This window comes from Odocoileus virginianus, chromosome 4, assembly GCF_023699985.2.
Source record: "Odocoileus virginianus isolate 20LAN1187 ecotype Illinois chromosome 4, Ovbor_1.2, whole genome shotgun sequence".
NCBI classification, from domain to species: Eukaryota; Metazoa; Chordata; class Mammalia; order Artiodactyla; family Cervidae; genus Odocoileus; species Odocoileus virginianus.
Window position 1 is genome coordinate 71,011,203 of NC_069677.1, and position 27,789 is coordinate 71,038,991.

The 27,789-nt window shown below is 35.2% G+C and overlaps 1 protein-coding gene across 5 annotated transcripts in view; it reads left to right on the forward strand.

The window, feature by feature from the left end:
- STAG1 (STAG1 cohesin complex component) overlaps positions 1-27,789 on the forward strand; it is a 505,242-nt gene that overhangs the window by 466,708 nt on the left and 10,745 nt on the right. For all 5 annotated transcript variants that reach the window (XM_070466701.1, XM_070466702.1, XM_070466703.1 and 2 more), the window contains 7 exons: positions 11,482-11,574; positions 13,559-13,733; positions 15,447-15,586; positions 18,292-18,393; positions 21,074-21,222; positions 21,814-21,942; positions 25,837-26,042. In XM_070466701.1, coding sequence (XP_070322802.1) covers positions 11,482-11,574; positions 13,559-13,733; positions 15,447-15,586; positions 18,292-18,393; positions 21,074-21,222; positions 21,814-21,942; positions 25,837-26,042 — 994 coding nt within the window. The remainder of the gene's footprint in view (positions 1-11,481; positions 11,575-13,558; positions 13,734-15,446; positions 15,587-18,291; positions 18,394-21,073; positions 21,223-21,813; positions 21,943-25,836; positions 26,043-27,789) is intronic.

A 27,789-nucleotide genomic window follows, 5' to 3' on the forward strand; every position in this document is an offset into this window, starting at 1 on the left:
TGGACATACACAGAGACATTTAAAGAGCCAGGTAAATAACAGTTAGGGCTGAACTAATGCCCCTATTTCCTTTTTTGACCTGGGGATCTAGAATTTATCCTCAATTTTTTTTTCCTCCCAAGAGGAGCTGTCCTACTCTCTATAGTCTTAAATTTGTAGTACTCTCTGCCTTAACCCTGCATGTTTCTATTCTAGACAGCAGTAGGAATGGCCTAGGGGAAACATCCATGTATTCTGGACCCAGGCTTTATCCTTAAGTCTTCAAATTAAGGAAAATCTACATCCCTCAGGGAGCTACAAGTCAAATTATTACTGAGAAGTATAGCATGTTTATTACAAAATTTGTTCTTCCATTACACTCTTGACTGAAGGTTCTCCTCTGCAAATTTCAACTTGTTTACCTCCAAACAGTTAGGGTAAAGATGGGACTGATGGTGGCCAAGCCCCCTGAGGAGAAATGTTTAACCTTGCTGTGTATAAAAATCCACAGTCTGCTTTCTAGACCTCTTCCTCTCCCCTTCCAAGTCCTATAGAGTATTAATGTCTGTGAACAAGAAAGAGATATCTCACTCAGGTCCTTGCCCCCATACTCTTATAACAAAATACAGATAATACACCTTAGTCTGCAGAGTTCCCTGCTTTGAAGGGGAAGGGAATGAGGCCAATAGCTGGCAACAGTAGCTATCCTTCTAGGAATAAAGTATACAACCATTTTGCTTCATTCTTTTCTAAATCTCCCCTCCCTTACCTTTTTATTTCTTGAGAAGTCTATCCTCAATAACTGTCTACTTGGTTTTAGTTTTAAGCCTTTCCTTTTGACTTGTCCATGACTTCAGAGTGATTTTTTGATAGATTTGTTTCTATTAATATTGTGTCCAGTCTCAAGTACCTGATTGGCTGGTCTAGGAAAGAAACAGGACTTGTTTTATATTCACTTCTTTTTCAGCTCCTGGAGGGTTTTTTTTTTTAATCTGGAATACATAAGTAGATGGCTGTTTATACTAAACTCTCAACTTGTCCAAAATTTTATCCAGCTCTAACATTCTAAAAATTTCTGGAAATCAGAAGTAAATATGTTCAACTTAGAGGGGAATGTACAATTCATGATTCCAACATCTTATTAAGAATTCCATGCTGTGTTTGCATCCCTGTTCCTGGGCCTCTGCTTTTTGGTGCTTGCTTTCTGGTAAGGAATGCCTTCTCACCCCTTGAAGGACAGCATAAGGCTTCTTCAACTTCACTAGCCTGTCCATTTGGATGCTGTTTTTACTTGCACAGGGACAGTGGTATTTAAAGTACCACTTTATAAATACCCTTAACTCCTAATTTATTTAATACCTCAGGATCTAAGCAGTGAGCCAGGACTGAGAAGATCTATTCTAAATAACCATTATTATAATGTAAAAATGTGTTTTAACTGAGTTTATTAGAGGCTGAAAGCAATGTTAACAATATTTAATGCTGTGTGGTTTGGCCAGATATTTTTTAAAAAGAATATTTAAACAAAATCATAACACTTCCCACTCTTCAGTACAGAAATTAGAGATCTTTCTCCACCAAAATTAATGATAAAGGAGGTTTACTTTCCTGTCAGGCCATTTATTTTAATAAAAGAATGTAAGTATTTTATATTATTTAATATTCCCTAGTGATAAAATAATCACTTTTCCTTTCTGCAGTAGGTTTTTTGTTTTGAAAATGTTTTTTCCAGTGGCCATTCTGTAATTTCTAGGTATTTGTTTAAATGATTTCTTCTTGCCGACCCAATTTATATATATATAAGAAACTTTCAGTTTATAAATAGGATATCTTTCCAGCATTTTTTGTGTTGAAACATGGCCTTTGGAGTTAAATCGAGTTTGAAGTTTGGCTCCATTTCTTACCACCTGTGACAAAGATATACAAATTACTTCGCATTTGAACTTTAGTTTCCTAATAAGTGATATTCAATCCTAGATAGGGTTGTTGGGAAGATTAAATTAAAAGAAATGATTTTCAGCAATAACTGTTGCTTTGATAGCATTAAATTGCAGTCCTAGCCTGTGCTTTCCTAATCTTCTCCCCTGCCAAAACCAAAAATTAATGCTAAATGAACTGTTATATAAAGTTATGGAAGTACGTAAACATGGTCAGTGTCTAGTGTAGGTCTGGAATATAGCATGGTAGATTTTGTCCTCCATCTGTATTTTGAATAATTTGAGAATTCACATCTCTCGCTTTGCTCCTAACAGTCACTGCTTTCCCCCTGTCCCTCTGACTCCTCCTTTAGCTTCCTGCATCTTTGTACACCACAGAAAAGAGAAATCAGAAGATGTTTTGGAACTACAGTAGGCAGCTTAAGGGTTCCTAGATCAAGTGGATTACCCTTGAGGCAATGGCAGGAGTCAGCAGGTGGGGATTCATATCACCAAGAAAAACAACACTGAAAACTAGGTATTACATTTGGGGTTTTAAAGTCTACTATTTCACTGTATATTCACAAAAGTGGCACACTCTCCTTACTCCAGAAGAGAAGCGAGTAGCAGTCACTTTTGCATGAGAGCAGGGTCAAAGAGATTCTGTAGGGTTTACCCTACAGCATGGTGAGGCTTTTTGCCTCTTGCCCACTGATGTGTCCCAAGTGAATGAATTACCTAGTTATTAAATATGTTTCTGTCATATTTACTATGGATATGAGTTAGTTGAGCTGAAAAATAATTTAATGAACCTTATGTTAGTAATTATGCTAAGTACATAAAAGTATAATGCAGTTTATATGTCCAAAGAGCTTTGTAGCCCAATACAAACCAGACAGACTTTAGCCCATGGGGCAAATCTGACTAGACACCTGTTTTTGTAAGGAATGTTTTAATGGAACGCAACAATGCTCATTCATTTATGTGCTGCTCTCTTGCTCCAAAGGCAAAGTTAAGTAGTTGTAACAGACATTATGACCTACAAACCCTAAAATATTTACTATCTGACCCTTTACCCAAAAGGTTTGCCAGTACCTGGCCTAGTTGAGTAACCCCTTGGTCTTGTTTTTAACTAGCTTAGTTTTGTGCCCCATTTTTTAATCACAAAAAATGTTTCACTAAATTCTTAAGAGGCTTTATTCTCATATTCTAAGATCTTTGGCCTGATCTAGGTCCTTATTTCACAACTTCTCATGTTTTACTTCTGTATACTCTGAAAATTTACAATTGTCAGATAATGTTGAACTAGTTTTAGATATTTATTGCTAGTTTTTCCATGGCTTCAGTTTCTATGATTATCTAAATGGTATTTCATAGTTGTGGATAAAAGGATAGCCAAATGTAGTCTTCCTCTAGACACATAAAATTATGATGCAAAAATGAAAGGAAATCACCCATTTAAGTCTGCCTATCTGGGTCTTCCAGGGAGTTCAGTGAATAAGACTTCGCCTCCCAATACAGGGGGTACAGGTTTGATCCATGGTCAGGGAATTAAGATCCCACATCCCCTGTGGTATGACCCCCCCAAAAAAATCTGTCAATATCTGCATGTTTTGTGTGTTTAAGAATTAAACCCTTATCTTTCCTCACTGACTATAATCATATTGAGATACTTGGCTCTTAAAGAACAATCTGCATTTTTTCTTCCCAAGATGTTAGAGTAAGTCAAGTTTGAGCCTTTGTACCTTTGAGAAAATTTATAATGTAGTTTGTATGATAAATTCACCATTTTAATTCTGCCAGCCTTATTTGGGGCTCTTCTTTGTTGAGATTTTGCTGAGTAGGGTATATTTTCAAAACATCATGTTAGTTCATTAAGAGAAATTTCTTTTATTTTGACAACAGATCACTGAAAAACTGAAGCTCTTTTAGCCCTTTCACATTTGAGCATATTGGGTTTCAGTCTTCTAATTCTTGGTTTCACTAAATCTACAGGGAAGGAAAAGCTTCTCTTAGTGAAGCAACTTGCAAAATGCATACAAAAGAACATAGCCAAGTTATTATAATTTAAATCTCAGTGTCATCTTCTCACTTGACCCGTCTGAATTCCTTTCCATAACTATTTTAGGAAAAATGCTCTGAACCCCAAGCTGCTTTCTGAAAATAAGAGAAAATACTGGTTTCATCTAGGGAAAAGCATTTAAAAGGAAGCATTCTGTTCTCAGTCTACATTCTCTTATATGGACTGAGAGAAGAGATTACTGTTCTAACTCTGCCTTCAGTTTTTATCACTGTAATGCAGGTACTCTGGCTAGAAAGAGTTTAAATAGAATTCCATTAAGTTCAGAGTGTTAGAGGCACTCCCTAAAAATTTTAATCACTTAAAATTACAGTCTGTTACAGATACGTTAGCTCATGTGTTGTTCTTTTTCAGTGTCTTTTGGGTTGACCTGCGTTTTTGTTTATATATAAGTGTATTTGAGTAATTTGAGTTTCATATTTCTTGTCTCCATAATGCTGCCTGTATATTCAGTATATTAATTTTCCTGCATTATAGAAAGTCACTATAGCAAAATGGTTAAGACTATAGACTCTGGAGGCAAACTGTTCTGGTTAATTTACTACCTCACTTACTAGCTTTGTCTTTGGGTCTGCGTTTAACGTTTCTGAGTCTGTTTCTTCATCTGTAGAATCAAAGTGATTATATCTATACCCATCACAGCTGAATTAATATGTGAGAAGCTTAGATTAGTGCCTAGTACACAGTAACTGCCAATAGATGTTAACTTTATGTAGTGTGAGATGCTAGCATAATGAAGTTTGTAGGAAAATTATAGGATGAATAAAGAAAGCATAGTGTTCTGAAATTCAAAAGAACTAAAATTTTGTTCTCAGCTGTTCAGAGGAATTTACTATTTGAGATTAGTTACCTCTGTTAAATGGCAACCTATTCCAGTACTCTTGCCTGAAAAATCCCATGGACGGAGGAGCCTGGTAGGCTACAGTCCATGGGGTCGCAGAGTCGGACACAACTGAGCGACTTCACTTCACTTCACCTCTGTTAAATATACAGTATCTGTGCCTGTTTACCTAAAATTGTTGGTACTTACACTTCTTTCAGTGGGTTCTAACTGATTACAATTAAGTTAACTTTCTTGAGCACTGAATATTGAAGTTCTATCCAAATCTATGCTAAACTTACTGCTAAAGAAGCTTCTATTTCCTTAGTTGCTTTCTGTTTCCACATTCTTAAAATGCTACTGCTGATTAGTAAACAATCAGTAGGTTGCTTACCTAGTTGTGATGTTAAATTGTAATCATTTTATATAAGGCACATCTGCTTTATGATTGACCTTTTAAAGGAATCTTTTGTCCCCAACTCCAGCAATAGCTGATTCCCTAGACTGCTTCAAACTGCACAGTAACCATGAAATTTAGGGGAATAAAGGAGCATTAATGCCTCCTAGCATCATTTTTAACTATATTTATTGTGTAGTAAAATGATCACATTTATTTGTCCCTCGGATTGTGCTATTATCTGTATTATGTGTACTTGGATATCAATCAGCAAGTATTTACTGAACATCTGCCCATGTGCCAAACACTGTTCTAGGTACCAGCAGGAACAGTGAACATTCATCCTTTGAATATTAGGTTTACCAGTTAGCACCTGTATGTTCTCATTTGAGTGCCTAGATTAATTCAGCAGAATCACAGAATGCCATAGAACCTCAGAGAATGTATATTTCAGCCCTTTTGTTTATAGATTGTTTAAATCTGTAATCCTGAGATACAGTTTCTGTAAGGTCTAAACTAGTTCATAGCATGGCCTGCATTTTGTTTTTCTTCCAGTTGTTTATTCAACAAACATTCTCAAATCTTTTCTATTGAAAAGGACAACGAAGACCCCCAAAGACCTCTCCAGTAGCTGTCCTATTTTTCTCTCACTCTTTACAGACTTTTTTGAAAGAATTGCTTTCTTTCTTATCCTTTGTACCATTGCAGTTTTAAGCCCTTTTAATTCCTTTGAATGAGTGTGTGTGCTCAGTCATGTCCAACTCTTTGTGAGTCCATAGACCGTAGCTCACCACGCTTCCTTATCCATGGGATTTTCAAAGCAAGATTACTGGAGTGGGTTACCATTTCCTACTCCAGGGGATCTTCCTGACCGAAGGAGAGAACCTGCATCTCTTGTGACTCCTGGATTGGCAGGCAAATTCTTTACTTCTTGTGCCACCTGTGAAGAATTGATGCCTTCAAATTGTAATGCTAGAGAAGACTCTTGACAGTCCCTTGGACTGCAAGGAGATCAAACCAGTCAGTCTTAAAGGAAATCAACTTTGAATATTCATTGGAAGGACTGATGCTGAAGCTGAAGCTCAAGAATTGATGGCTTCAAATTGTAATGCTAGAGAAAACTCTTGACAGTCCCTTGGACTGCAAGGAGATCAAACCAGTCAATCTTAAAGGAAACCAATTTTGGATATTCATTGGAAGAACTGATGCTGAAGCTGAAGCTCCAGTACTTTGGCCACCTGATGCAAAGAGCCTACTCAATGGAAAAGAACCTGATGCTGGAAAAGACTGAGGGCAGGAGGAGAAGGGGACAGATGATGCTTAGATAGCATCACCGACTCAATGGACATGAATTTGAGCAAACTCCAGGAGATAGTGAAGGACAGTAAAGCCTCGCGTGCTGCAGTCCATGGAGTCACAAAGAGTGAGACACCACTTAGCAAATGAACAACAACAACAAAATTCTTTTGAAGAGCTTTCCTGGTGGCTCAGTGGTAAATGCAGGAGAAACGGGTTTGATTCCTGGGTCAGAAGATCCCCTGGAAAAGGAAATGGCAACCCACTTCAGTATTCTTGCCTGGAAAATCCCATGGAGAGAGGAGTCTGGTGTGCTGCAGTCCACAGAGTCACAAAAGAGTTGAACACAACTTAGCAACTAAAGAACAATCCCTTTGAAAGTGTTCTCCCCATGGTCACTCAGAATGTTGTTGCTTTATTCTTACAACACTTTCAAGTCCTTTTCTTTTCTCTTGGTGGCATTTGTCATCATTAAGCTATTCCATTCATTATTGTTGTTTAATATTTTTGTTTATTTGTTTATTTTTTAGCTGTGTTGGATATTAGTTGCAGCAGGTGGGATCTTCACTGCAGTGTGGGGATCTTCAGTCCAGCACACAGGATCTTTTGTTGTGGTGCTCAGGCTTGTCTCTAGTTGTGGTACAAGGCTTAGTTTCCCTGCAGCCTATGGGATCCAAGCTCCCTGACCAGGGATCAAAGCCACATCCCCTGCAGTGGTTTATTTAAGGTACAGTGCTCAAGGTGCATTCTTAAGCACTGGACCACCAATGAAGTTTCAATTCTACTCATTTTTAAATGTTTCCTTTTCTTACCTCTGGGATGCCATATTCTGATTTTGTTCCTACTTCTCAGACTATTTCTTAGATTTCTTCATATGCTTTTCTTTCTTATCCATCTATTAAGTTTTGGTGTTCCCTCGGGTACTTTTGTCAGCCCTATTTACATATTCTCTTTTTAATGGTCTCATCTACTTCCATTCATTCTAAATGCCGAGGACTCCGAAATCTCTTTTTGCTCAGATTCTTTACTGTGGACTTTGAACTCATCCAGCTGCCTATTACACATCTTTAGTAGGGTATTGTAGGGGTAGTGTGCAATTTCCTGGGTTCTGTCTCACCACAACAAAAATTAGAAGCAGTGGGCGGACCAGTGTTACAGTTCAGTTCAGTTCAGTTCATTCGTGTCTGATTCTGTGTCCCCGTGAACCACAGCAGACCAGGCCTCCCTGTCCAACACCAACTCCCAGAGCCCACCTAAACCCGTGTCCATTGAGTCGGTGATGCCATCCGACTCAATGATTGCCATCCTGTCCTCAATCTTTCCCAGCATCAGGGTCTTTTCAAATGAGTCAGTTCTTCGCATCAGGTGGCCAAAGTATTGGAGTTTCAGCTTCAGCATCAGTCCTTCCAATGAATATTCAGGACTGATCTCCTTTAGGATGGACTGGTTAGATCTCCTTGCAGTCCAAGGGACTCTCAAGAGTCTTCTCCAACACCACAGTTCAAAAGCATCAATTCTTCTGCGCTCGGCTTTCTTTATAGTCCAACTCTCACATCCGTACATGACCACTGGAGAAACCATAGCCTTAACTAGACGGACCTTTCTTGGCAAAGTAATGTCTCTGCTTTTTAGTATGCTGTCTAGGTTGGTCATAACTTTCCTTTCAAAGAGTAAGTGTCTTTTCATGCCTGCAATCACCATCTGCAGTGATTTTGGAGCCCCGAAAAATAAAGTCAGCCATTGTTTCCTCTATTTCCCCATCTATTTGCCATGAAGTGATAGGACTGGATGCCATGATCCTAGTTTTATGAGTGTTGAGCTTTAAGCCAACTTTTTCACTCTCCTTTTTCACTTTCATCAAGAGGCTCTTTAGTTCTACTTCACTTTCTGCCATAAGGGTGGTGTCATCTGCATATCTGAGGTTATCGGTATTTCTCCTGGCAATCTTGATTCCATCTTTTGCTTCCTTCAACCCAGCGTTTCTCATTATGTAGTCTGCATATAAGTTAAATAAGCAGGGTGCTAACATACAGCCTTGATGTACCCCTTTTCCTATTTGGAAATAGGAAAATAAAATAAAAAGTCTGTTGTTCCATGTCCAGTTCTAACTGTTGCTTCCTGACCTGCATACAGGCTTCTCAAGAGGCAGGTCAGGTGGTCTGGTATCCCCATCTCTTTCAGAATTTTACACAATTTATTGTGATCCACACAGTCAAAGGCTTTGGCATATTCAATACAGCAGAAATAGATATATTTCTGGAACTCTCTTGCTTTTTCGATGATCCAGCAGATGTTGGCAATTTGATCTCTGGTTCCTCTGCCTTTTCTAAAAACCAGCTTGAACATCTGGAAGTTCACAGTTCACGTATTGCTGAAGCCTGGCTTGGAGAATTTTAAGCATTCCCCGTGTAATTTCCTCAGTCGCAGCAAAACTTTGAAGTGATGGATGGACCGGTGTTATAGCTCAGTTTTATTGGCAAGCAAAGGAAAATACATCCAACCCAAAAGACGAGGAAAGAAAAGCCCGAGGCTCGATTTTGGCTCCTCTCGTTATGTTTTTTCTCCTGTTCCTGAGCCTGCCCTATGTAAATTGGGCTGGCCAGGAGGGCTGTTTGTTTTACCTGAGGTCCTCACTCCTTCGTTAGTTCTATTTTCACAGGCTTTTCCCTTCCTTGTCTTTTAGCCACCACCATTTTGGACTCCTTTTTCCTATTGTCACTACCTAACGCTATCTTTCAGGGTTTGCAGATCAGCATCCCTAAAGCCAAACTTATTACCTTAGCATTTGTTCCTGTATTAACTATCTTGGTGACTTATACCATATGCCATCTAGTAGGCAACTACCTAGAAATTAGGTCACATCAACATCCTCTGTTCCTGTTAGCTCCTAAATGCTATCAACTCTGCTGCTTTAATTCCTCTATACTCTGTTGATATCTTTACTGACAACATTTTATTTTTAGGCCCAATATTTTATTTTCAGATTATTCCTATGGCACCTGTTAATATATGATGAACTGTAGGATGATGATTAGAAGCTTATGCTTTAGAGTCAGATAGCCCTAAGTATGGATCCTTACTCTATCACTTAGAATCTATAGATGCTCTGAACCTGTTTCCTCCTCTGTAATATAGGCATATTAATCACTTATTTCATAGGGTGATTATGAAACTTAAATTTATGCCCATTCATCGTCGTTCAGTTGCTCAGTTCGACTCTTTACAACTCCATGAACTGCAGCATGCCAGCTTCCCTGCTCTTCACCATGCCCCTTACAACACAGCATTTGGTACATAATAAACCCTCAAGAGAAGACTGTATTTATTATTAATACTATTAAGATTTTATTTACTATTTTACATCTTTCTCTCTTTTCCTTAGAATATGATTCCTTAGCATAACTTTTTAACAACTTCATGATAAAAATCCTTATTCATTAGCTCCTTATTGCTGACAGGATAATAGCCAAATAATTTAACATGGCATTTTAAATTGTATTCCATTTAAATGGAAATGGGTCTCTCTCTCTCTCTCTTTGGTTTTCTCTCACCACTCCTCTCATTTGCACCCCAACTGCAATAAATTAACAGTAGTCTCTCAAAAGCACCTCCAGGCTTTTGAACATTCTGTGCCCTCTGGAACACCTTTCCTTATAGGTAGATGATTTTTAGTTGTTCAGAACTCTTCTTTGGCAACCATGCTCTGACTGCTTTTGACTCTGGGTTAAGCTTTCCAGTGTAAGAACTCCTTATATTCTTTTGTGACTGCCTATTCTCTTGTCTCTTTCCCCTAATGCTTTATGAGTCTGAAATTAAAGAAGATCAAGAAATGTTGAAGTTTGATTTTTGGATGTTAATCTACAGGAACATTAAAGGTTCTGGAGACAGTGTCCTTTTTACTAGTCTGCACAAGAGGGTCTTATTTCTTCTAAATACTGCACTCATTTTAGCAAAAGAAAATATATGTAATTTTTGAAGTATCATTATTTGGGATGTGAAGATTCCAAAAAGGAATAAGTACTGTCAACTATGCAAAATAAAAAAGCTTAAAGAATCTTAGTTTCATAGAATACTTTTTAAAAGTGACTTCTATACCAGCCTATGCTCATTTAAGTACTCTTCATTACTATTTTAAATATCAGTATAACACTGAGTTATCTGCATGCATCTTGCTCATTAGTGAAAACAATGTGAGCTCTGATACCAGACAGTCCTGCTTTCAATCTTTGCTAGTAATAACTACTTCTTATAATCAATATAAATATTAAATTATACAACAGCCCTCTTACCAGTGCCTGGCACTTTATAGGGACTTGATAAATTTAAGTTTCCTTTTATAGTTCTCCAATGTTTCATATTGAATATTGTAATATGGCCATCTGATTAAATCCTATTCACCTGTCCAATCTTGGATTAAAGCTCATCTTTCTATGAAGCTGCCTCCAACTCAGCCATGTCTGTCTGCAACAGTTAGAGTTGATACCAAAAAATTAAACAATTAATTACTCTATGATTGGTCTGACTCCCTGCTAAAATATTAACTCTTTGAGGACATGGACACTATCTTAAAGTTATCTCTTCACCTTGACATTTTGCAGAGTGCTGAGAATATGGGAAAAATTCAGTACATGTTTATTGCTTAGTTGGTTTTTTTCCAGAATGCTGCTGCACTTCCTTATTTTACTACATCTAGTATTTGTTATAGGAATGACTATCAGTTTTAATACCAGCCCAAGTAAACCATATTTATAAAGGAAATATGTTGGAGGAAGTCATACTGAGCATTCCAAAGCGAAATTGAACAGAGTATTTGGGATTATCAGTTTTGCTGCCCCTTCCATTAGGATAACTGGGAAATTATGATTTGGTTCTCAGTGATAAATTTGGTTTTATGAATTTACTTAACAATAAGCTGGTTTGGCTATTTTCCATTTATTATTTCTTCAGTTTTCAAGAATACTGTAATTCATGCTTGCAAATTTGTGTCTTACAGGAGGATTTGTTGGTATTGAGGAAAACAGTGAAGTCCTTTCTGGCTGTTTGCCAGCAGTGCCTATCTAATGTTAATACTCCAGTGAAGGAACAGGTAAGAGATTGTCAGTTAAGAGCTCTCAATATAAATAACTCAAATGCATTGAAGAAGCATAAGAAGATGTAAATTTTTTTAAGATGTAATTTTTTACGGCAGTTCTTAGCATGTAGTTTATGTTATGGGACCTTGGATAGGAGTATAGATGTCTAAATATTTAAGTTATAAAGTAAGCTAATAAACTTGTTATACATCTTTGTACCTTGGCAAGTGAGGTCAGGTTTAAATTTAGAATTCTTGATTCTTATGAATTCTATACCAGAACCTGAGGATTCTGTACCAGAATGGGAGCTGGCTTAGGGTCCACTTTCTTCTCATCTTACCTTCAGTTCTTTCCCACACCAGGTAGAACTTTTCACATAGGCAGGTGAACAGTTTAGCCCACATATCCAAACTATCAGCATCACTTCCTTAAACAAGTTGTTCCTTAATTATCCTGGGGCCTAGGAGTACACACTGGGGATGCCGTGTGTCTCAGAAGGATGCCTATGCAGCCGCTCATAGCAGAATCCAGTCTGTGAGGGCAGGGAGTCCCTGAATCCCTGTCCCTGGACAGAGTTGTAAAGTTGGGGTGCTAATGGGCATATCCCATTGGTCCAACAGACTCCTCACCCCTTGGCAAGGGGTGTAGACCAAAGATGGTCAAAGTGAAGCCCAAGGCAATACCATTTTCACAAAGTGATTTTGTAAACTAAAACTGTTCTATTAGGAAGAGCTTCTATTTGAAAAAAAAAAAAAAAGATATATCTTTTCCATGCTGTTTTTTATTATGATGTTCAACTAGAAAGAGTCTATATCTAGTTAAAGAATACAATAGTACTTACCCTGTGGTATCTCATCTTACAAATAGGGTATCACGGGTCTCTTCTTTATTAAGTTATTAGCATCTAACTTAAAATGGGAACAGAGATTATCTTTCCTAAACGTTTATTCTCTAAATCTTCTGAACTTAACCAGTGCTATCTAAAAGTACCTAACTCAGGACATTTAAGCCAGAAATTCAGTGTTTCTGCTTCATCACTTTGGTGACATGCAAAAGTATGGCCTCGGTTAAAAATACACATTTCCCCAGATTCCTTTCATGCTGTCCTCTTTTCAGGTGACTTGTTTCTAAATTTATGTATTTCATGGTAGTGTACTTAGAGCATGAATTTCTATGATTCTTGCTGGAGGTAAACGATACAACCATCTCCAAATATATACCAAAATTGTGTTTTCCACATAAGTCAATTTTTAGAGGGGGGTGAATGGATTGTTTTAGGGTATAAGAACCCTCAGTTATTCCATAACAGTAAATTAATGACACAAGTTTATTTTGTACCATCCATTAAATAGGATAAATTTGGCAATATAACCATAATGTATTCTCTATGGGAAAATATATTGAAAGTTCTTTATGTGAATGCATTTGTTGGGAAGCTTTGCATCACTGTTTTTTATGTGAATGATCTTGAATCCAAGTTTAACCTATGGTTCAAAATTTTGTTTTACAGTAGATTATTAAAAGAAGAATCCAAAATGGTAGCTTACAGATTTAGTGTACTACATTGTAATTGATTGAATTATACAGTTTATCTTAACATTTGTGCTTATTTTTTGCTTATGCAGTATACAATTTATTTATAATCTGTCATTAATATAGTAATTCAATTTTGTGTTTCCAGAGTTGAATTCAGTTCATTTTTTATAAGTTCAAGTCAAAAATCTCTTAATTGTTTTGGGTTAGTACAGCCAAATAAAAAAATAGTTTATATTTAGGGGAAGTGAAGAGTCTTAAATATGACTAATATATAATGAGAAAAAGTAATTTTATTATGTTTGGAAATTAAAATTAAGTAGCTACTTAAAATTAAATAGCTGCAATTTGAATACTTAGCATTTCTATTATGGTACTGTTACTGAACTGCATTTAATTTAGTATATTGTCATTTGTAGTTATTATTGTACAATGTTTTACTGATGAATTTCCTTTTCATTCCAGGCTTTCATGCTACTCTGTGATCTTTTGATGATTTTTAGCCACCAATTAATGACAGGTGGCAGGGAGGGCCTTCAGCCTTTGGTGTTCAATCCAGATACTGGCCTTCAGTCTGAACTCCTCAGTTTTGTGATGGATCATGTTTTCATTGACCAAGATGAGGAGAACCAGAGCATGGGTATTTGCAGCTATCATCTTGTCACTATTGATCTTTTCTTAACAACCTCAAGAGATTGAAGAAAAAATTTCCAATTCAGTCCTAAAAAATACTGCCGTTTCTCTCTTTTAAACAAAAGTTAATACGTTCAAATAATTCAGAAATCAAGTATAATATACACAGTGAAGTGTCTCTCCTTTAACATAATACCTTAGAGATCTTTCCCCATCACTAAGTACAGAGAGGTCCTTATTCTTATTCTAATAGCTACACAGTGTTTTATTATTTAAATATAGCATAATTTATATTGTTCATCTCATATTGATTGATATTTGACTAGTTTCCAGTCTTCTGCTATCCTAAGCTACACTATAATGGCTAATTGTGTACATTTGTCATTTCCCACATGTTTGAAATATATGTTTAAGATAGATTTTTTTTAATAAAACTGCATCCAGGTTCAAAATTTTCTAAAGCAAAGCATCTGAATTCCTTTCTGTTCCTGAGTAGTGATCATATATTACTTAAATTAACAAAATGTGACTCTAAGATACTAAATGCTAAAAGAATATTATGAAACCTCACCAGTCAAAATTGTTCTGAGCCTCCAGAATGAAAACTTAGCAAAATAAGACTGGATATAAATAATTATAAATAAATACTATATAAAATAGGTTATTTGTGAAATAGATGATTTAAGCTCTCTTAAGTAAGATCTGTGGCATATCAAATCCACAGATCTACCTGGTGCTATTGGAATGTTCTTTATTTAACAGAATATTTTAGAAAATACTAGACTGCTAAAAAAGGATCTCTTGAGTTCATGTTAATCTCAGGAGACAATATTTTTTACCTGCTATTTGTCCTAAGCAAAAAGATTTCCAACTTCCAAAAGCATTGATGCTTCACAGCAGGACCAGGGAAGAGAGAAGGAGAGAATAGAAAGGGAAGAGAGAAGTTGAGAATAAGTTATTTTATGAATACACATGTGAGGAAGAGAAAAAGAACACTGGTCCCTAAATAAGGGCAGGCCAAGACATGAGAGGGTCAGTACAGAACCTGAAACAACTGTGTCAACTTTTATCGTCTGGAGACTTGTGGAGATATTTTTGGGGGGATTAGAAATGGATAAACCTGAGAATCTAAAAAATGAGGAATAAACAGTACTTGTTTGAAAGCATTTGATAATGATTTGTTTTAAAAAATGTGTATGTACATAACATGGTTTGCAAAATATACTTTCTCAGCTTATAATGTAGCCATGTTTAAGACAAGAACTGAAAACTAACTCCTTCATGTAATTTCCATTACTCCCCATACATGTTTCTAAAGGAAAACTTTTCCTTGTGTCTTAAATTTTTCTGGAAATTTCTTCTCTGTAGAAAGAGATTAGCACATAAGGAATATTCAGATAAAAGGCAGCATTTTAAAGGTAAAAGGACAACAGTATTGTTATGACAAAAGTATGAGAAAAAAATCTATATATAGTTTGCTGCTCTAACTAGTCTTTGCTATGATAATCTCCTAGAACCTTAGTGCCTAGTTTTTAATAAATATGTAACTAAGTATAGCACCCTAAGATAATCAGCATAGCTAATAATTTTTACCCTATCTAAAACTAAATTTTACCTATTTGTAAAGTTATAGCCTAGTTATTTGTTCTACAGTTTGTCTACAATGTTTTCCCTTGGATAAAGGGCCAAAGTTCATAACTAATTTATTTTCTGTGGTTAGAGGGTGATGAAGAAGATGAAGCTAATAAAATTGAGGCCTTACACAAGAGAAGGAATCTACTTGCTGCCTTCAGCAAACTTATCATCTATGATATTGTTGACATGCATGCAGCTGCAGACATCTTTAAACATTACATGAAGGTATAGTTTCATAGTCTTTTTTTTTAATGGATCAAGGACATTTATTGATTGATTGATTAAGATAGTAGCTACATATTCTTGTTTTTCTCATTCCACCTAAGTGCCTTAGAAGTTTGCAACTAAAAATGAAAGAGTAGTGAGCAAGCTAAAATTGACAGCTTTTGCCTAAATATTATTGATGGTTTTCTGACATATTTAAAATTTCTCTTTTGTATGAGCTTTTTATCACTCTATACCATTATATCAATTCCATGAAGTAGGAGTTCCTTACATTTATAAGAAAGAATGCTGTTTTATTTTCTTAAGGCCATGGACCCTTCTTACGGAAGAAAACTCTCTCTCTTCCCTATGACATCTCTCCAGATATGTTTATATGTGTGTCTACCATGCTACCTGCCAGGCACTAAAGTTAACAAAGATTTTTAAATTCCTACTCCAAAGTGATCTAAAGCTGGAGACAGTCATTAGACAATTGCATTTCTGCAGTGTAGAGAGATATGTTTAGGGGTTCCTGGAAATATATAAAATAGATACACTCTTAAGAAATATGAGGGTTAATGAAAACCATTAGACATGCCTTTTGAACTAAGTCTGAGATGAGAAGCATTCATTAGTCAAGGAAAGAACTAGTAAAAGGGCTTTCAGGCAGATTGGACTACTTGTACAAAGACAATGGAAATTGTTTGAGGAAAATGGAAGTAACTTGACATAGCAACAGAGATTGCTTGTGAGAATGGAGCTAGAAGTAAGATCTAAAGATATTAAATGAGGTTAGACCTTACATGCTCTGTGAAAATTTGGGATTTTTTCCTGCAAGAGGTAAGGAGATGTGAGGGTTTTACACCATTCTGATAAGTATGCAACTTCCTGGCTGTTCTTCTTCCCATAAGCCCCATTTTGTTTCTGGACACTCAAAAAAATCAGTCCTCAAAAATCTTTATGATAAAACCTAACAGGCATACTTATCAGTGTATGTATTTTTGCCTTGTTTTTATGTCAGAGACAGTATTTTATTTTGCCCATGTTCAGAATATTGTGTATGCCATTGATTCACTTGTGTCTTTGTCCATGTTTGGGTTCCATTCTAGTTATGACACAGTAAGTAAATATTTTGCCAGACAGCTCCAATGTGATGAGTACTGTGTTGGTAGCCAGAGGTTTAAATAAGACATAATTTCTGTACTAAGGCAGTTATAGATTACAGAGAACCTGAAATGTAAACATTATATAACATGCTAATAATGAATAGCTGCCTATGTTCTATGCCATTTATATTCGAGAGACTGCTCTAAGGCTTTTATATTATCTTTGTTGACTGCAGTAACTGTGATTTAGGAAATCATCATTTATAGAAAAGGAAATCAAGGCTCAGAGAGGCAAAGTAACTTTCAAAGATCACACAACTATTAAAGTAGCAAAAACTGACATTTGGTTTCTCTAACTTAAAGCTTAACTCTTTCTAGTAGATGTAAAACCTCAACATGATTATTGTGGTGATAGATGTATAAATTACAAAGCAAGCACAGATATATAGACACTTAAATGAGCAACCAGGGCAGGCTTCCAAAAGTAATATCTAAACAGGACTTGGTTGGATGAATATGAGCTTACCATGGTTTTCCTTGTCATCCCTCAGCAGTACTGTCTTGGGTTCAAGAAATAGGCTTTATCCAAACTTTTATCATCCTTAGCAGTTTTTACACACCTGTGTTCATTATAGGCTTTAATCTCTTATGAATATTTTAATCGCTGTTTACTATTCTTTATATATCCTTGTCTATTTGGCTTTTTGCCTCATTTCCTCTATGTGATTATTAAAAATCTGAATTTTTGTTGATCTACCTGTTGAACTACTTTAATGTTCTCATATATCTTTTTCTTTTTATCTGCACTGAGATAATTTTTAATTGCACTGAAAAGATGATTCTTTTGAGATATTTCCCCTTTTTTTGCTTTCCCTTTTTTTTTGCACCTCACATCATGGAAATATACCCATCTTCTTGAAGATAAAATGCAATTGTCAAGCTAATATACTCACTTCTTTACATAGGTTATAGGTTTTAGACTTTAGTTTGGAAATAACACCCAGATTTAATAGTCTTAGAGTTTCTCCTAATTATTTATTCACAAGGAAAACTCTTTAAATCCTGTGTCAAAAAATTGAATTATAAAATTAGTTGAATTTTTCCCAATCACTGTTGAAGAAATCACTGTTTTTATTTTTTATATTATGTATAATAGTAAAATACAGACATTGTGGGGGGAAATGGGTACACAAAAGTATTTAATGAAAAGTTAAATCTGTTATTGTAATCTACCCTTCCTTTGTTTAGGCCCTGTCCCCAGAAGTAAGCAATTTTGACTGTTTAGGTTTTAGTTCTTCAAGATGTTTCTATTAGAGTTCTGTTTCTTGATCTGGACAAGTGGTGTCTGTTGAATCCATGTTGTAAAGAATGAGTAATTTTGCTCACATGTATCACTTCTCCTCTTTGAATTTCCCAGTTTTCTAGTTTTATTATTTATTTCATAATTTTAAATGTCCAATGTGTATTTTTTTTAACATTAGACAATATCTTTTAACTCTCATTAGGTTTTTAACATGAAAAATTAAACATGTCTTGACTCACCTTTCCGTTTTTTTCACCAGCCTGTTCTTTATCTCATGAAATGTCAACGGTTTTAAAGCTGTGTTCCTCTCCTTACAGTATTACAACGACTATGGTGACATCATTAAGGAAACATTGAGTAAAACCAGGCAGATTGATAAAATTCAGTGTGCCAAGACCCTCATTCTCAGCTTACAGCAGGTAAGAAATTTGAAGGAAAAGAAATTAGTAGAATTAATATTGTTGAGCACCTGCGTGTGCTTATTATTATATGCTAGTTATCTCACTTCATTTAAATTAGATCATTATATTAATACATTACTATGGATACTTTCTGGTACAAAGATGTGTTATGTGCCTTTTCTTTAGGAAGACAGTCCTATAGTTTACATTTCAAATGGGTGAAATCCTAAGGTGATCTACTCTTAGACTAGATGAAATGCCAAATTGGATATTTAAAAAGTGATCATTTTTAAAGAACAAATATAAAAATACATTTTAAAAGTATTTAATAAGGGAAGGGGCAACAGTAGTATCCAAATCAGAAAATATGTCGCATGTATTTCCTAAAGACAATTCCTAGTAAATGCCTGGTATTAAAGTAGAGATGAGGGATAGTAGTGGCTATAGGTTTGTATGTATGTATATTTTTAGCCTTTGATAAAGGTCAGTGGGAAAAGGATCAGCTCCTTTTTAATAGGTAATGGGTCCATTGACTATGTATTTGGAGAAATGGCTATAAATAGCCCTACCTAACATGTAGACAAAATAACTACTATATATGTTAAAAATTAAGTTTAAAAGAATATAAAAGGATATTTTTATATACTGGAGTAGGGAAGTCCTCCAGGAGAGAAGCCACAATGTAAAATTTTGATTATATATATAAGCTTAAACAGATTTATACATCAACCAGCACTCTGAACAAAATTTAAAAACCAATGACAGATTATGAGAAAATATTTTTAATCATACATAGCAAATCCTACAAACCTGTAATAAAGGTAAACAAATCCCATACAAAAGCAAGCAAATGAAAAAAGCCACTTTTCAGAAGAGGCAACTTTTCCTTAAAAAGCAATAAACATGTGAAAAAACATAACTTCATTAATAATTAGTATAATACAAATTAAAACAAGGAGTTATTTATCACTGCCAAATAGACTGGCATGAATTAAAATGATAGATATACCAATGATTGTTAAAGATATGGAAAGAAAAAGGTCCCTTGTGAAAGCAATTGCTCCTACCTTCTTGGAATATAATTTTGCAGTATATTTCAAAGTTTAAGATATACATTCCTTTTGAACCAGTTTTTTCCTACTTAGGTATCTGCATAGATACATTCAGGTATACACAAAACCGTGTATATGAAAGATAGTTTTATTGCAACAGTCTGTGTAATATTGCATGATTCTAAATAGTCTAAATGTTCATCAACATAGGACTAGTAATATAAACTTATTCTGAAATAGCTAAAATAATTGTAAGACAAAATATTAAGTGAAAAACAGCAAGTTTCAGGACAAAATATAGTACAATACCATATAAACAAAAATTAAAACTTTATGTATGTGTAATATATTAATGTGTCTAAATTAGTCTAAAAAACTTTCAAACTTTAACCCTAACATTGATTACCTTTGGAGAGAAGAATGATATATAATGGGAAAGAGAAAAGATAATTTTACTTTGATATTCTTTGAATTTTATACAGTGAAATATATTCTTTGTATTTATTTTAAATGTAAATTTTAAGAGTTGAAGGCTATTGTGTACAACTATCTCTGAAAACAGTTTAAAGTTTAATAATTTATAAACAATTACCCATGAGTAAATTTGAAAATCTCTGGAAGAACTGCTGTTTCTAGTCATGGCAGAGTAAGTAGTTTAAGCCAGTCTATTGCTAAAGAAACCTAAAAAGGTAGACAACTTAACTAATAGAAGATAAGAGCTATTTCAATGACATGGTGTGCCTAGAGTGAATTGAGAGATTGGGAGGTGAGGAAGTAAAGAAAACAAATATAAACAGTATTTCTCAGGATCATTGTGTAAAGAGAATGTGACAGATGCATCTGTAATTGGCAGAGGAGATGGAATTAAGAAGTTAGGATTGTTTGTTTTTTAAGAGGCATGCATCTAACAGAGAGGGAGTAGTTAATGATTCAGAAAAAAGCTGTACACAGGACCAAACCATTAAGTAGGTAAAGGACGGTGAGATTCAGTACATAAGCAGGGAGTGGCTTTAGATCAGAGCTTGGACTGTTCATTCTCTCATAATAGAAGAGGCGGCAGATACATGTAAGTGTCTAACTTTGGTGGCAGAATGACGATGGCTTTTATATTCTTTAGTATTCCAGAGTTTTGATTCTATTATTTTGATGCAATACATGTAACGTGTATGTAATTATAAAACCCCATCACTCAGTTTTAGAACTTTTTTGTGTATTTTGTCATTGGATGGGAAAAAAACATTTCATATATCTTAATGATCTTCGTTTACATAATGTTCTTGTCTAAGATGTAATGAGTGAGAAACAAAGTTCTGAACCCTGCATTTTATATATTGCCATTCCTGTGAAAACAACAAAAAGAATACATAGTATATTTTTGTAAACATTTTCCCCAACCCAAAATATGTTCCTTTTGGTAGAAAAATAGATTCTGGTTTGCATGTAATCACACAACTAGCATGAAAATAAGCTCGAGAAATAGTAGATGACTTGGAGAAGGGGAAAGTGTGGCTACTGTTAATACAGGAAGGGAAATAACTTATTTTACCATATGGCTTTTAAATATTTTTTAAATTGTATTACCTATTCTAACAGTAAATAAATATTTCTTAGCTATGAACTTTTTCCTCTTTTTTTCTTTCTACCAGTTGTTTAATGAACTTGTTCAAGAGCAAGGGCCCAACCTAGATAGGACATCTGCCCATGTCAGTGGTATTAAAGAATTGGCACGTCGCTTTGCCCTCACATTCGGATTAGACCAGATCAAGACACGAGAAGCAGTTGCCACACTCCACAAGTGAGTGAGCTAAATAAACACTGTTATACACAATCTGGTTTACTGAAACTTACCAAAAACAACTATTATTTGACCGATTTTTTAAAGTAACAAATGTTAGACTTTTCAAGGAAAGTTTTAACAAAATATTCTTGTCACTCTGTCAGTGAGAAAATGTTGTGGGAGACATGTTTAAAAACACTGTGCATCCTCATTTCATAATTGAAAACCGAATAATAAAAAAATTTTCTTAAGTACCTTACAAAAACTTAAGTAAACCAAATTTTCTGACAATCTCTGTATTCTCCCAGGATATTCTGTTACCTCTAAAACCTACACAGAAATTTAGCTTTGTGGCTGCATAGCTGTTTTTTATTTTTTACAACGTAAGTTTGAAATATAACTTCACAACATAAATTGTTTTCCACTGTAAATACTAAAATGAAATATTATTATGCAACTGTCATGCAAATTATTACTTTACCATTTGAGTTTATTTTTACCTTCGGTGATAATTTTGCTGCCTTCCCAACTAGTTTTTTTAAATTCTAGCCTGTTGAAGAACTATACTAGCCATTTGGAAAAATAAGACAATATTTTCTTTTATTTCAGAGATGGCATAGAATTTGCCTTTAAATACCAAAATCAGAAAGGACAAGAATACCCACCTCCTAATCTGGCTTTCCTGGAAGTACTGAGTGAATTTTCATCTAAGCTTCTTCGGCAAGACAAAAAGACTGTGTAAGTTGCACATTGCAGGACAAGTGGTTTTTATCATGACACCATTATAATTCTTGGAGAAGGAAATGGCAACCCACTCCAGTACTCTTGCCTGGAAAATCCCATGGACAGAGGAGCCTGGCAGGCTACAATCCATGGGGTCGCAAAGAGTCGGACACGACTGAGCAACTTCACTCACATTATAATTCTAAGTGTTAAAATTTTTGAAGGAAATTAATCATGTAATTACAATGATAACTTAGGCTCTGATAGTTTAAAGGACTATAATTTTCTTTCAAACTTTTATATGGTTTTTCTTTGCTTACCTTTCAGTACCCTAGAATTTGCAAGTGGGAATGATTTCTTATTCTCTTATTCAAAGATCTGTGAACACTAGCTTAACCATTGTGGGACACTTTCTTCTTTTGTTTTATATTAGTTATAGTTTAATTTTATATTTGACCTGTTTCCATAAAATCAAAGTCCAGTTGGCTTATAGTTTTCTTCATAACATTCTCTTCTATTTTCTGTTAGTTCTGTCCATTACTACAAGTGGGGTATTGAAGTCTCCAACTATTTTTATTGAATTGTTATTTCTCCTTTCAGTTCTCAGTTCTCAGTTTTTACTTCATGTATATTTTGGGACTCTGTTGTTAGGTTATATATATAATTGTTATGTCTCCCTGGTGGATTGACTGACTCTTAACTCCACTGCCTTCTCTGTCCCTAGAAAATTTTTGTCTTAAAATCTATTTTTTCTGATAGTAGTGTGTAACCACCCCAGCTCTATTTTAGTTACTGTTTGCATAGTATAGCTTTCTTTCCCCATCCTTTCACTTTCTACCTTTTTTGCCTTTGAATCTAAAGTATGTTTCTTGTAGACAGCATATACAGGCATACCTCAGAGATATTACAGGTTCAGTTCCTCACCACCACAAGAAAATAAATACTGTGATAAATAAAGTCACATGAATTTTTTGGTTTGTCAGTGAGTGCATAGAAAAGTTGTATTTACACTCTACTGTAGTATATTAAGTGTATGATAGCATTATGTCTTATAAACAATGTCCATACCTTCATTTTAAAAACACATTATTGCTTAAAAATACTAACCATCATCTGACAATGCAGGCTTACTGCAAGCTTTCAATTTGTAAAAACTGAGGTATCTGCAAAATGCAGTAAAGCAAAGCGCAATAAAATGAGGTTATTTGTTATGTTATTTGTTATTAGATCATGTTATTTGTTTTAAAACAGTCTCTGCCATGATACTTTGTTTTCTATATGTCTGTCTTTGATTTTTCCCTCTTTTATTGCCTCCTTTTATATTAAACAGATATTTTCTACTATAACATTTTAATTTCTTCAGTCCTTAATTATATTTTTCAGTTCTTTCTTAGTTGTGGATGTGAAATACCATCTCTGTCTCATGTCATTTCCTTACTCCAATACATCTTTGCTGTCACCCACCTTTTTGTGTATGTTGTTAAATATACATTTCTGTTATTGGCCCAACAGCACAGTAGTGCATATTGTTTTATACAGTTGCTTTTAAAATCAATGAAAAGATAAGTAGGAAATTATATTGTTCTTTATGACTACCTGGTAATTACTCTTCCACACTCATAGTTTTTTCATGTAAATTCAGATTACTTTCTAATGTGATTTGTTTTTAGTCTGAAGAACTGTCTTTAGTATTTCTTATAAGGCAAGTCAGCCACAAACAAATTCTGTATACACTTTTGTTCATCTGAGAGTGTTTTTATTTCCTCTTTACCTTTGAACTATAGTTTCTTAGATACAAGATTCTTGTTTGATAGTGTTTTACTTCCAGCATATTGACTGTGTAATCCTGCTGCCTTCTGGCCTTTACTGTGTCTGATGAGAAGTCAGCTTTTAAATTTATTGGCGTTCCCTTGTTTGTAATCAATTACTATTCTCTAACTACTTTCTAGATTTTTTAATCTTTGGCGTTCAGTATTTTCATTGTGATGCGTCTCATGGATCTCTTTGTATTTATACTGCTTAGAATTTGTTGAGCTTTGAGGATGTGTTGATTGTTTTTCATCAAATTCTGAAGTTATTACCGTATTTCTTCAGATTTGCTTCTACACCTTTCTTCTGGTACTCCCATTACATGTCAGTGTGTTTAATGATATCCCACATTTCTCTCAGGCACTGTTCATTTTTCTTCAGTTTTTTTTTCTTTCTGCTCTTCAGATTACATAATCTCTATTGATATATGATCAAGATTATTGACTTCTCTTCTGCCAGCTCAAATCTGTTGAGCACCTTTAATGAATTTTTAATTTCCATTGTTGTACTCCAGAATTTCCATTTGATTCTTTATCATTTCTATCTTCTTATTCATGTTCTCTATTTAATGAGAAATAGTGTTCTTATGGGGCTTACTTTTAATTCTTTAGACATTGTTTTCTTTAGTTCTTTGAATACATGTATAATAATTGCTTTGCACTGTTTGGGGCCAAGTTTTCTGTTGCTTGCTTTTTTTTTTTTCCTATATATGGATTACATCTCCCTATTTCTTTGCATGTCTCATATTTTGTTGAAAAGTGATCATTTTAGATAACGTATTGCACATAGGATATACAATGAGATAATAATGTATCTGCTCATGATGTTCATGCTTCATCTCCCTAGAGATGGATGTTATTGGTTACTTGGTTGTTTATTTGTTTAGAGACTTGCATCAGCAAACTCTGTGAGGTCTGTTTCTCTCCGTTATGCAGACTCTACTGTCCCTACTCAGATCTTTGTTCTTTATTTTTTTATCATTTAACCTGTATTAGCCTCTCAAAGGTTGTGCTTAAACCTCCTAGTTAGATTTTTACCTTTTACTGTTGGATATGGGTGTGACTTTTAAAAGCTGCTATCACAGTTCAGGTTGTTTACTTTGCCCAGAGTCAGTCAGGAGACCAGCAGCTTAGAAGCTTCCTCCATGATTGCTCCTGAGAAGGGCAGCCTTGGGCCATGTACAGTCTTGTAGACCAAGAGGGAAACATGTGATATAAAGTATTTATTTCATTTAACTTTACTTTTTTAGAGCAGTTTTAGGTTGCTAGCCTAAAACTGCTCTAAAAAAGTAAAGTTAAATGAAATAAACACTGGGATGGCATAGAATTTGCCTTTAAATACCAAAATCAGAAAGGACAAGAATACCCACCTCCTAATCTGGCTTTCCTGGAAGTACTGAGTGAATTTTCATCTAAGCTTCTTCGGCAAGACAAAAAGATTGTGTGAGTTGCATGTTGTCAAGTGGTTTTTATCATGACACCATTATAATTCTTGGAGAAGGAAAATGGCAACCCACTCCAGTACTCTTGCCTGGAAAATCCCATGGACGGAGGAGCCTGGCAGGCTATAATCCATGGGGTCGCAAAGAGTCGGACACGACTGAGCGACTTCACTCACTCACTCACTCAGGTTCATAGCAAATGTGAGGGGAAGGTACAGACAGTTCCCATCCCATAGACCCCCTAGGGTCCCCCACTCTCAACATCTACCAGCAAAAACGTGGTTTTGTTGGGGACAGGGTATGTCACTCCCCACACTCCACCATTTTAGAAATCCTGCCCTGTCTGAACATTTTAAAAGAGAATCAGTATCCTTTTTGAGCCAAACTTCTGATTTGTTTTTTTTGAACACTGGTACTTAAAAACAAAAAAAAAGGAATAAAGGAAGAAACACACATACCCTTTAGTAATACATTGCTTATTCCAGAGATAATGTGAAGCAAAATCTTAAATTCTCAATCCCTGTATTTCTAAAGGTAACCACTGTGAACAGTTTAATGTGTTCTTTAAGGATTATTCAGAGAGAGAAGAGAGCTTCAAGTTATGAAAAAAATTAAATGAACTGCTTCCATAAAAATGACCGCTTCTGTTCTGTTTCTAGTCACTCATACCTAGAAAAATTCCTTACGGAGCAAATGATGGAAAGGAGGGAGGACGTATGGCTTCCACTCATCTCCTATAGAAATTCTCTAGTCACTGGCGGTGAAGATGATAGAATGTCCGTGAACAGTGGAAGTAGCAGCAGCAAAACCTCCTCAGTGAGGAATAAGAAAGGACGACCTCCACTTCACAAAAAACGAGTAGAAGGTAAGTGTGCCTTTATGGTGTGAGGCAAATAATGTGCCTGTCAGGATAAATAAAACGGTAAATACTCTGTTGAAGCAAGATAATACTGTTAAGCACATTATTTCCTTGTGTGTTTCAAACACATTGAGAGAGGTGTAGGCATGAAGGTTAGAATAGACAAAAGTCGAGCAGAAGAGGGTCAAGGAAAAAGAAGCTGAAAAAGCATTGAACACAGGAAGATGATAAGCACAGAGAAATAAAAGAGACAAGAAGGTTTATAAAATTGATTCCCTTACCATAGACCTCTAATACATTATAAAGTTTAAAATAAGACAGTCATAATGTTATTCTATCAACATGCATACTAATATAGGAGAGATTCTGGTAAGTTGAGGGTAGAACTCCGCAACACATTGAATATACCAAAGCAACTTTCCATTTCCACTGCTTGGTTGGAAAGTCTATTTTTGGATATTAAAATAGTGATGGTCTCTAGTTTTAGATCTAGACCTCATAGATCTAGATTACTTATAGGCTATGGGGAACAGGGAGTTGAATTGTTGTGAAAATGTGATCAAGAGTAGAAAATCCTATATCCCAAAAGACTAAAGATTGCTATTAAAACAAAAGTGTGAAAGTCACTCAGTTGTGTCCGATTCTTTGCAGCTCTATGGACTGTAGCCTGCCAGGCTCCTCTGTCCATGGCATTCTCCAGGCCATAATATACTAGAGTGGGTAACCCTTCCTTTCTCCAGGGGATCTTCCCAACCCAGGGATCAAACCCAGGTCTCCTGCATTGCAGGAGGATTCTTTACCTCTGAGCCACCAGGGAATCCCAAAGGATTATTCTTTTTTTTTTTTTTTTAAGGATTATTCTTAAACTAAGAGAAAAAGCAAAGTAAAAATGCTTGTTTCCTCAGATAATCTTCCATCTTGATGATTCTCCTAATAAAATTTCTCCAAAGCAAGACTGCAACATGCTTCTTTTTACAAATTTCTGTTTACTTCTGCTAACTTAAAAACAGTGACTCATCAAAGACTTTGCTGAAATCTGTAGCAGAATTAATAAGTCTAATGTTTCTTTCATCATTGAGGAGGTGGTATTAACTATTGATGAAGAGCACAAACTCTAAATTCAGAGTTCTAGATAGAATACAGACCTGGCTTTCTCATTTTTCAGCTGTATAACCTTTGAGCATGTTACTGAATTTCTATAAGCCTCAGTCACTGAGCAGATGAAGTACAATCCTAGTACTTGTCCTGTTGGCTGTTGTGAATATTAAATGAAATACTCTTAAGTAAAAAACTTGGTACACAGACAGTGATTACCTAGCACAGTGCTTGACACAAAGGCATCGTTTGATAAATGTTCGCTGCCATTGTTCAGATGTGGTCATCATATAGTATTCCCCTTCATCTAGCATTAGTCAGTGGATTAGGCTGAATGTATATTTCAAAGAGAATAAAAAGATTTGAAAATACAAAATGAATGTTAAAGTTTAAGATTCCTTTCAAGTTTCAACTTTAGGACTTAACATCTTTTTGGTCCAGAAAATGAAAATAACAGAACCCTATCTTTATAGTATAGGAGCCTCAACTTTTCTCTAAGAATGATTTCAGTCATTTCCTCTTGAAAATGTCTTTATCTGGGCACCTCACATCTATTCATCTATCTGGACTTTTTTTTCTGCTCACAGCTTTTCTTAGGTGTAGTATGCATTTATGAGCCAGCATTCATCACATCCTTGCTATGTACTTAATAGCAAGA